The 12125-nt window shown below is 44.2% G+C and overlaps 1 protein-coding gene across 3 annotated transcripts in view; it reads right to left on the bottom strand.

Annotated features, from left to right (window-relative positions):
- Nucleotides 1-10871, bottom strand: part of asap3 (ArfGAP with SH3 domain, ankyrin repeat and PH domain 3) — a 43714-nt gene extending 32843 nt beyond the window's left edge. Inside the window, exons 1-2 of one of the 3 annotated variants that reach the window (XM_079528136.1) lie at nt 10361-10871; nt 3134-3206 (exon numbers count right to left, since the gene is read on the bottom strand). In XM_079528136.1, coding sequence (XP_079384262.1) covers nt 3134-3206; nt 10361-10486 — 199 coding nt within the window. In that variant the 5' untranslated portion in view covers nt 10487-10871. Of the gene's footprint in view, nt 1-3133; nt 3207-6664; nt 6726-10360 lie in introns of those variants that run through there. The other 2 variants (XM_079528135.1, XM_079528137.1) reach the window with 2 other exon arrangements.
- Nucleotides 10872-12125: the final 1254 nt, after the last annotated feature.

The following is a 12125-nucleotide window of genomic DNA, read 5'->3' as shown; positions in this document are numbered from 1 at the left end:
GCTTAAGTGGCTCAAGCTATTAATTGAACCCTATTTTAAGAGAGTTATTAAAACAAATGTTATGTTAGTGAGACCTGAAGGCCATGGTTCATATTTGCATGGTGGTTTTCCCCTTCCTTATCATACTCGGGGGATGGGGGCCCCAAACCTACAGGGTGTGAATACAGTCACAACATTTTGAGACAGATGGGTGTTTTGTTAATGAATATCTCCTTTCACAAGCCTCTTACCCACTATGCTATGCCGTGTATAATATTTTATTTTGTCCCAGTCTTTTATTTTTTTTATCCTATTGAATCATGCAACAATGTCTCCTTAGTCCCGTTTAGTATACAAATGCTTTCATTGACCCTGGAACTTTTAGGGGACAGGCACTGACATTTGACTAACTGTAGATACTAGAGAATACAAGCAGCCAGTGAGAGAGAGCTTACTGTACTATGGATTGGACAAGACTGGCCTGAACTGGGCCTGGCAGTGGAAATATCCACAGCAGACTAAACAGAAAGAAATAGAAAATAAGCAGAATAAAAGAGACAGTCTGTCTCCACTGCTCTGGTCTGGAATTCAGGACAATACTATGGCTATGGTAAACGGACTGTATCGGTCAGACACGGGTTTACAAATGCAGTGAATGGAAATAGAGCATTCCAAAAACGTTTATGGCAAAAGAACAGTGAATTATGGGAGAGAACGTGGAAGTATTGTAGGAAAATGTTCTGCTTAGGCAGAAAGAGGGAGAGAGAGGAGAGAGAAGAGGAGAAAGGAAAAATAAAGGGCACAAAGAATTTGTGATGTACTGACAAATAATAACATAACTAGTAGAAATCAAAGTGTAACTAACAGCAAACATCTGTATATCAAGCGGACAAACGACTGAGTCATACAGTGGAGCTCTGATGGATGACCTTAAACTACTAGAAACCACTGGAGAACCACAAGACTGTCACTCTGCCAGAGGAAACACACATGCGCGTGTGCGCACACAAACACGCACACGCCCGCACCAGCACACACACACCATCTTGGCAGAGGCAAGCAGAGAAGTGGTGGTTCAGGATAAGCCCGATTTCCTCTTCATCGTACGACGGAGGCGTGCGCCGGAAATAGCTGATCTACAAACTTCACAAATTCACAATGCATCGCATCCGCGACGTGTTGTGCGAGCTTGAAGAGCGTGGCTGTTTCCATGCATGTGTTTTTGCAGTGTGTGTGCGTGTGTGGTACTGATTGAGGGGTTCAGCAATGGGGGGGGGGAGCTCCGCTTCAGTCCTCACATTACTGGAAGCGAAGCGCCCCATATGATTCTACTTAAAGGAGGGAAGAGAAGGGAGAGAAAGGAGGGGGAAAAAAGACACAAGGAGTTAGAGAGACAGTGATGAACAGAAAAGAATAAGAGAAAATAGTTTGTTTTAGTTAGTGTATTATCTTCTAACCCTTGTACTAGTAGTACTACTAGTACTACTGACCTACACAACTCTGGTGGTTGCCTAATTCTGGGGTGCTTGTGCTCTGACTCATGATTTCTCAAAAACTATGAGTTGAGGGAAATGGGAACCAGGCTTGTGAGGGTAGCTCGGAGAAAAATATGCGTCCCGAAACCCTTTTTCTTTCCAACAAGCATTTAGGAGGCGATCGTGTTCAATCTGTGACTGTTGTTTTGAACGTGATTCTTGTGGATGACGGGAAGGCATGATGTAATATGCGCACGCACGCACGCGCGCGCACACACACACACACACACACACACACACACACACACACACACACACACACACACACACACACACACACACACACACACACACACACACACACACACACACACACACACACACACACACACACACACACACACACACACACACACACCTTGACCTGCGGCTCTGGCGGACTGTTGAACACTGAAGGCTTCATTGTTGTATGTTAAGTGAATGGTTTCATCGGTGGAACACACGTTGGGTGGGGCAGCTCACTCAGCAGACCTGACACAAATCCTACATACACTGTACACAGGTCACACGCCATCTAATTGGAAAACTCCCGCCGTGCATTTATATGCAGAATACACACTCATACACAGTAAGCAAGCATGCGAGGAAAACTATACACACACACACACAGTTTTACAGTAAACATGCAAACACACACACACACATGCTCGCGCAAGGACCCTGAAAACACACAGACCATACAGACCTCAGTAATCACAATTACTCCTCATCCCACACGCCATGACCACAGAACGAGGGGTCTTACTCATAAACAACTCCACCTACATTAACACATTAAATTCGCCGAAAGGATTCGTTTCATTCCTACAACACAAGCGCCAATAGACATTTTGATGTTGAAATGTCATGCTTTAAATCATTGACTAAAGAAAAGAGGACGCACAGCTCGTAGTCACGATGCTAGAAACTGTAATAAATGCTTTAAATCATACCTTAAATCTGGAATTAGTAAGGAAGAAGCATGCTGAGAAATAGTTCTTCGTAATACAGTCAGTACATTAGGTAGATGTGGTCACATTTGATTTAGCACTGGTTCAGGACCCCCAGGGGTCCTTTGACGGGGTTCTAGGGGGTCGCCCAACTAAATGACTGATGCGTGTCAGTTACTCAGAGCGTGTCTTTTACAGTGTAGATTAGGGTGCCAAAGATGTTTTTCTTCTTTTTACTTTTTAATCAAATGGGGGCTAGGCCTGTCACAACAATTATTATGTTCAGCTATTTCAGGTAATCGCAAATACTCGCTTCCATGTTGTCAAATATTTAAAAAGAAACCGAAATAACAGATCTACAAGCTTGTGGATCTAGAGCCATTTCAGCTATTTTTTAAATGATTAAAAAAGTCATAAAAGTAAATGTCATTAATTTCTTTATATATTTAAGTTATTTATATTTAAGTTATTTGTATTTGTATTCATATGCTCCAATGTCCAATGCCAAAAACACGTTAATCGCAATTATTGGTGCGACAATTAATTGTCAACTCAAGTACTTGTGACAGCCCAATGGGGCCTGTGGCCTGGTGTATATCAAGCTGGGGGTCCTTTTAACTTAAAAAGGTTGAGAATGAGTGATTATGTCTGTATTTGTGGTGTGTGTGTTTAAGAGTTATGGAAACTTACTCAGTCCAGAAGTGTGTATAGCTTTGATCATCTTTTTCATCCTCTGCAGCGTCCCCTGGTCCATTTCCAGAGACTGAAATACAACAAAGAAAATAAAATGTTGAAAAAACAAATATTGAGAAAATGAACCTTTCATAGCATTGATGCCCTGGGGCAATTTAGGATTCTCACAAAAACACGCTCTGTTGTTGAGTTTCATTTTGAACCGTGTCTGGCTTACATTTCCTATGGTTGGTGTGTGTGTGTGTGTGTGTGTGTGTGTGTGTGTGTGTGTGTGTGTGTGTGTGTGTGTGTGTGTGTGTGTGTGTGTGTGTGTTAAGGCTGTACCCTAGCCCTGTTTTTAGGACTCAAACTTCAACAGGAATTTCCGAGCGAACATCCAAACCATTCGTTTCTAATTCATTAAAAAAATAACCTTCGAGCTCCGAACCTCCGAGTGCTTTTAACCAGGCTGCAATTCATGAATAGATCCTATTGGGGGGCGACATTGCATAGACTATCAGTGAAATAAGGGTTAAGTTCACAACGCGTCACCGGGAAGGATTAATAATGGTGCTTAACACCATTATTAATAACATCTAACATGTAACATGTAAACACAACATGAACATAGTACTCTTATTATGCATATCACATTCTCGCCGAGAAGAGAGTGTGTGTGTGTGTGTGTGTGTGTTTTCAATTAAGAGTTTGTTTTTCTCACGGTACGCGATTCAGGTAAATGAGTGAGTCAGCACTTGCCAGCAACGCAATCAGCTCAGTCTTGCACCGTCATGGGTCAGCCCTGCTGATGTCACTAAACTCACTGTCTGAGTTTGTCTGACAGACAGACAGACAGACATATTAGCGTGATCGAAATGATGATGAAACTGCATATAAACAGACTGGCGACAAAGAGCTTAACAACTTAAAGCTAAGTTTCAACTGACTTTTATTTGTAATAAATGAACCTTGCCTTGCAAATCCTTTCACATATGCAGAGCACACACATACATAGTGTTTGTTTAAGTCTCTAGCAGTGTCAGATGGGTGGGGTTTGCTCATGACAGGACTGTTCAATTAGCTCCATTGTAGAAGCAGCGCAATCAGGCAGGTCTGTGTGCTTGAAAGTACAGCCCGCCTGATTTTTCTTAAAAACAAGCAACTTGTTTCATAGAGTTAGACATAATATAATGGCTCCCCTCCCACATGTCACCAGAAATAACCTTAATTGGCCTGTAATCTAGAGCAGTAGAACAGAGACTCTGCCCTGTGTGCTGGTGCCTGCTTGCTGTTTACACGCCCCGGTCTTTCCCAGTCCAGTCCACTCCCTTAGTGTAAGTTCACTAATTAAAGACACTGTGGGTATTGCGTAATGGCGCTCACTTGGTACTGTGTGGACAATGCATATTGGGCACAGTGATCGGAGACACGCAGGCACTGTTTGGTAAGCCAGCTGGCAGACAGAAAATAAAGACAGTAAAGCTAGTACAGGTTGAGGCAATAGGTTGTGCATGTTGGGAGAGGGAGAGCCATTGGGGTGCATGAAAGTCTGATTAAGTTAGTTGTACGAAGGTGCATAAATGCAGCAGAAGACAGGCAGACACGGTGATAATCAGTCAGTCAGACAGACGGACAAAATAGATGAATAAAAAAACGAATGCCTATATTCAAATCACAGAGAACAACAATAAAGCACACACAGGAACCGGGCCGAGGTACAAATAATAACGAAAGGTAAGTTCCGCACACTGGATGATGCTCCAAAACGTATAAAGGTTTATATTCAAATCACACATGCTACATACAGCCTTAATGTCCCTGTTGGACAATGCAACTGCTCCACCCAAATATGTGCTGGTGTTGAAACATGAGGGTGCATGCTGTCTGTCTGTCTGAGCAGACACTCCACTGGCCGTCTCCTCCCTGCTCCACCCTCCACGAGTCATGGAGTTGTGTGTTCAGTCACCTGCTATCATAGAGCGTGTCTGCCCGGCCAAAACTTCATTTGGGTCAATTTATACACTCCCAAGAGTTACGATAACACTAAGAATGTTGCTGTGTGTTTTTTGAATCAGAGAGAGAGGTGCACCCTAGCTCTGGTCCATAGCCCTAATGCTAATTCTGCCCTGCATTAAGGCTATGGAACCGATGGTGTCTAGCTCTCTCCTGAAATGCAGACCAGCTTCTCTTCTGAAGAACGTTTTACCTACTCACCAATACAAAGACAGGTTGTGTAATTAGAAAGCCTACTTTCCTTAGTGGATGCACTCTGAGCCCCCCACCACACGTATAATATATACTTTTTGGCCAGAAAGGGATTGTTTTCACCGGACGGAAAACATCTTTCGTATGGCAATATCGGTAGAGGGCGCAGTGGAGAAACTAAATGTATTTATTTTCCGTGGAAAAACAATCCCTTTCTGGCCAAAAAGTACATATTATACGTGTGGTGGGGGGCTCAGAGTGCGTCCACTAAGGAAAGTAGGCTTTCTAATTACACAACCCGTCTTTGTTTTGGTGAGTAGGTAAATGTTTTTTATTTTCCCGCTACAGAAGAGAGGCTGGTCTGCATTTCCTGCGAGAGCTAGACGCCATCGGTTCCATAGCCTTAATGCAGGGCAGAATTAGCATTAGGGCTATGGATCAGAGCTAGGTGCACCTACGGGATTCTTTTCCACAAAAAGCCACGTGCTGGCAGCTGTCAGTGATATCGGAATCGGACCCTTATTTTACTCCATTAACCTGGCATGATGATGGCATGATGGACACTTACAGATAGACCAAATATAACATGTAATTCCCAAACAGTGCAAACACATACTACTAACGAAACCATTCTTATCCTTTGATTTTATCCTTTTCCCTCTATTTCTGCAACCGTGGTCCTCCATTTAACACATGATCACAGTCACACATTAGCCAATCTGCATTACATCCATCTGTCTGTCTGTCTGCGTGACTGTTGTGAGCGTGTGCACATGTGTAGGATTCCAGCAAGTCCCTTCCCAGAGCAGGTATTCCAACTATGTATTTTCCAGTATCATAAACAAAAATTATATTAGACCCTGGATATAAAATACAGTGGGCAAACTCTCGAGAATGGTTCTCTATATAAACTCACCAGAGACTTTGGGCTTGTTTTCCTGTATTAAAGTCGTTTGTAAATATTGGTAATAGCCTGTTGCGGTTTATTGGGGCTTCTTTCTAAAGTGTACTTTGCTTATTTGGGTTTGTTTCCTAATGTCCTTTAAACCAGTGGTTCTCTAACATTTCCATGTCAAGGACCCCCAAATGAATATGTATTTGTCCATGGACCCCCCCCCCAACATCTAAAGATGGGTTTAGAAAGAATGTTATTGTAGATGATTCTCTGATCCACTGAAAAATGGAATACAGTGCAGAGCAGATTGTGTCTATCCTATATTACAATTGAAAACATGTCCCCAAAAGCACGCACAGGAACAAAAGGCACCAGCTACTACGTCACTGACACGCTGCAACACGCTGCAACACACACTGCAACAACACACTAACACGACACAGCCTTACCCTCCGCGTCGATCCACGGCTATCTCCTCATGTCGCGCCGCACGCCCACAATCAACAACACCCGCGTAAAAACTGTCATTGCACTGCCACTACAGCCGCCTCCCGTCCACACTCACAAACAACATCAATATCAATAACAAACACAAACACGCCACAAGCACCGACACCCCCGCCTAATTTGTTGCCAGGTCTATGAAAACTAGCCCAGCAAAAATGCCATTCAACACGCTACTTACAACTCGCTTACAATTCGCGGACCTGGCAACACTGCATCCTGTTTTCCCATTGGCTACGGTTGCTACAACACGCATTTGCACTGCATCTTGGGAGCAACACAGCTTAATGTAGGGGTCACCGATTGCTGTGCTACATCCCCCTCATGTTCTCAACACCCCGTTCGGCTACACCACACACACTAACCTACACCATTCTCCACATGCAACACAGGGCCCTTATTGGCTAGCCCCCTCACATGGCGATCCCCACGCAACAAAACACAGCCAGCCACACACACACACACCCACCCACACACACACACAACGCCCACGTTCGGAAATATCGCACTGAGCGCACTGTGCAAACCTGGCATGGTACAACAACAACAACAACACTACACGCGCGCGCTGCAACAACACACAGCTACGTACAGTGTGTGTGTGTGTGTCTGTGTGCGTGCGTGCGTGCGCGGGGGGGAATTTGGCTCGCCTCGCGATGCAGCGCAAATGCCACTACACTACACAGGGCTCGACAGTGCGACTAGGTACTCGCATTTGCGCCTTACAACATCACCGTGCGAGTTGTAACATTCACTTTGTACCACCGGTGCGACTACACAATCCGAACTTTCAAGCTACAACTTGCGCAGTTTACATCCACACGAATGTGTCACTCTCTCGGTTCTGCACCGCTGCTGGAGAAGTATAGCACTGTCGCAGGCAGCGCAACTAATCCCCCCCCCCCCCCCCCCCCCCCACACACCACCGAGACGGAGGAGAGAGAAGAGAGAGACAGAGAGCACACACGTGAGTCCTGCACATTATATTGACCCTATATTAATTTGTACAACCTAGCAAAGCATAAGATATGATGGTTTGGAGAATAGGCTGCTCTCTCTTTTTACAAGACATAAGCCATTGCATACAGGTTCTCAACCTTTTTAATTTCAAGGACCCCCATAACTCTGAGAGTAAAACCAAATGGACCCATAACAGTCCCATTTGATTCCATTTGTACAGTATCACAGTTAAACGTTATAAAACAGTCCATTTGGTTCCATTTGTACACTCTCAGAGTTACAGACCTGTAGGGTCCACTTGGTTCCATTTCTACACTCTCAGAGTTACAGACCTATAATGGGTCCATTTGGAACCCCCTCAAGGAACCATGAGGGTCCCTGGAACACACCTTTGACAGCCACTGCTTTAAATCTATACATAACTAATATAGAGCATATTTGATCCATTTATTGTTATGGATAAGAACAACAACACTACACGCGCGCGCGTGCACGCGCTGCAACACAAAACAGCTGCATAAAACGCGTGTCACTGTGGACTTCTGTATCTGTGGACTTCTGTATCGCAACGCGGGGCAACGCAACTCTGGGATGAGCGGGCCGAAGGCCCGCGAAATTCTAGTTGCCTACAATGCTATTCTTGTTTGGAGGGATACTTACTGCACATGGACAAATGGAGAGAGGTCATAGATTATGAATCTATGATTGGGGTTTTTATGCATCAGCTTGTCGAGCTCAGCAGTATCGTGGGTTAAATAAGGTGCTGCAGTAGTATTAGCGTAGTAGTGTATATTTGTAGGTCTCTAAATGTTATGATGAATTGAACAAGGTGGAACCTCTTGTAAACAAGTCTAGTGTTTTATTGGTCGTCCACTCACAGTTAAAATTTTTTTGTATCGAGTTGTGCCTGAAATGTACTGTAATTCTGCAAACTGTTAATAAATACTTCAATAAATCAATCAAAAAGCAATAACGCAGAACATTATGTCACACATAAATCAGACTGAAGACAGATGACACACACACACAACACGTTGTGAGCTTGTAGATCGGCTATACAGTATATTGGTGCATATAGGTTTTAAAGTGCTCATGTGGCCTATAGTCGCTTCTTTTGGGCTTGTTTTCACAGTCCTGGTTGCTTATTTCTTTTGCAAAACATCTGGCAGCACTGCCTCCGACCTCCCCGTCCACTCATGACCGTCTCAAAGCCAGTCACAGGGCTGGTGAGGTGAGGTCAGGCTCCAGTGTAGACCTTCCATCTCTCACAGCCTTTCACACATTTCAGACATGTGACTGTCATTACTCCATGAGCTCCGTTCCACAATGCCATGGATTCATTTTTTGTGTGGGATAAATCATTAGCTGAAATTCACATTTTTAATACTGCATAAATATTTGGTCTGTAAAACAGGCTATCATCAATCTGTCAAATATGTTCAATTGCTTAGACTTTAAAGTTTAAAGAAAACAGTTGTTGGTCAATCTGATTGAAAACAAAAAGGATGTAGCAGTAACAGTATAATGGTGAATCATGATGTTTTGTTCAGCAAAATAAGCAGACAGAAGATCTATTTGTGCAGACACTGAGAGTATTTGTATTATGGGGGAATTCACAGTAACTTCCCTTACAGCTTCCTCATCTGCCATATAAGAAGTCTGGAACCACAGGCAAAGGAGAATTGGTTTCAACAAACAAACAAACAAACAGAAAAGACCCACAGACCTCCAACAGCCCTTGAAGCAATGGGTGCCATGCTCTCAAACATACAGTACTGGCTTTCACAGACATGTACGTACATGTACACGCACGCGCACACGCACGCGCGCGCACACACACACACACACACACACACACACACGTCATGTGTGACAAGTGACATAATATGTTCAGTGTTATGCCAGCACCTTAGCCCAAACATTTAGACTCTCGTAGATGTTTTTTTCGAGTCTGACTAATCTCTCTACGCGTCAGAATCGGAAAAAACCTCTACGAGAGTCTAAATGTTTGGTCTACCAGCACCTTATTTAACCCATGATACTGCTCAGCTGGACAAGCTGGTGCATTACATCACTCCAATGACAGCCCCTGCCATTTGTCCATGAGTATCCCTCCAAACAAGAATAGCATAGAAGGCAATAGACAATCTGCCCTGCACTGTAGCCTATATCATTTGTCAGTGAATCAGAGAATAATCAGCACTCTTTCCAAACCTATCTTTAACCCAACAGGCTAAATAAGAGTTTTTGGACACCCACTTCTCCCACATTTTGGTGACAGTGTGTGTGTGTGTGTGTGTGTGTGTGGGGGGGGGGGGGGGGGCAAGTCTATAAACAAGTCTGTAAAGTGTGCTCTTGTCAGGAGTTTTCCTTGCATCGTATGTGAGTGAAAGGTGAACGTCTCCTTCCCTCCCTGCTGTGCTAGCCCTGCTTCCCCGCATGATGTTACTGCAACGGTGCAACCTGCTGTACTGTAAAAAAGCGAAGGACACTTACTTTGCTTTTACACGCTATAAATCTCAAAACGATTTGATCATTCCGTAGATGTTATCACACCAGTCACTCATCTAGTTTCAAAACTTTCACCCTGCAACTAGTGGGCAGTTGCAGAGTAGTAGGCTAGTTTAGACACATTTCTCTAGACAGGTAAACAACAGACAAAAGGTGCGCTTCCCTCTTACCTCCTCCACCGCTGAAACGGTGTTCCGACAATCAGTCATTTTGGACTGAAAGCTGGATGTCCCCGGCGAAGCCAGATCCTCATTTGTCAGAGCCACGAAGTCCGAAATGCTTAATCGCTCCGGCATGTTTCAGGTGAAGCAAGGGGGGTCCGACTAATGCAGCGAAAAGTTCCTCAAAAGTTTCATGTGCCCCGTATTCCCATTGAGGACAAGATCGCATATATTCGTCCTTATTATCAAAACGCAAAAGGAAAGGAGGGAATACTAAATTCACATTCCTCGTGGTAAAGTTCCCAAGATGAACCTCAGATGTGTGAAAATGTTTCGTTAAAAGTTGACTGAAGCGGGTCTTGAGTCTTGACCGAGTTCTGTGCTTCTCTTTCTCTCGCGTATCGTCTCGTGGACGTATGAGTGGAGAGGTGCACCAGTGCGCTATTGTGCGCTCTGTGAGGGAGGGAGCAATGCCATCATCACGTGGGAATGTTTGTACTTTTTGGCACGCTGAACAGACAAGAGAGGGAGTGAGAGCAAGAGATGCATGGAGTCTCTCTCTCTCTCTCTCTCTCTCTCTCTCTCTGTCCTCTCATCAATTCAAACCGTAGATTCTCTCTCTCTCTCTCTCTCTCTGTCCTCTCATCAATTCAAACCGTAGAGACTGCAAGTGCGGTCTCCATGGAGAATGCCTCATTCACGGACTAAGCTTTTGGACTGGAGGGAGGAATTTCAATGACTGGGCGATGGTTCTTTTCTGGGGCATGGGGGCCAAGCAGAGCATCTGAAAATAAAATCACAATTGAAACTTGAAGATTAGGCTATTTATATTTATTATTTTTGCCATGAAAAGTTCTCGAGTCTTCTATCCTGTCTATGTCTTCCTGCCCTAAATGGTTTTGTTGTGTCAATCAATGGCATGTCTTTGATAATCAGTAGGCTAAGCGAATGAATAAAAAGGTAAGTTCAAAGTTTTATGCATGCGAGACCTTTCATCTCTGTGCCAGACAGAGCCTCGCCATAGCTCCAGGAGATAGATGGTGTTAGTAGTGGTGTGTAACATTATCCACCTCATTGGGCCCTGCACCTGGATGGCTGAAAACACAACCGACCTCCACCCTTCTTATGTATCTCGAAACTCATTGGAGGAGGATCTATGAAGGCCCTCCACTCTGACCTGGGCCAGAACACCCAACCCCTACTACATACCTGCTATTGTCAGACCTGCCACCTCAAACAACACAGTTCCATCATCACTGAGCTTTTGCCCGAGGGGTGAGACTGCTACAATAACATACTTATGTGGGTGATTTTAGGAAACTGCTGCAGAGACCAAATACAGTCAAGTAGAGTCAAACACTTTGGTTAAACCGCAAAACCACATATTTGCCCACATTCTATATACAAAGAGAAGCATTCTGGATGAGCCGCAGCTCAATCTGAGATGGGCTGGCCATATATCCTAGAGGGGAGGGCGAATGGAGACACTATCTAGTGAAACGGCCGTCTTGTGTTCTCTCCCACCACAGAAAGTTATTATTTCTGTTCATTGAATGGCAGGGGATGGATGTCATGCCTTCACTATGTGCTCACAGTGGTGCTGTGTTTGCATTCACAACGATAGACAAACTCCTTTTTGTGTGTAGTTAATCTCTTTTACTCTTTTAAAGAGGCACACACACACACACACACACACACACACACACACACACACACACACATAAAGATGCATGCACATAAGAGCATTAATATGTGTTAGATCATTGTCTTGCAG

Source organism: Electrona antarctica, assembly GCF_951216825.1.
Source record: "Electrona antarctica genome assembly, chromosome: 18".
NCBI lineage: Eukaryota > Metazoa > Chordata > Actinopteri > Myctophiformes > Myctophidae > Electrona > Electrona antarctica.
This window is presented reverse-complemented; position numbering and strand designations above follow the sequence as displayed.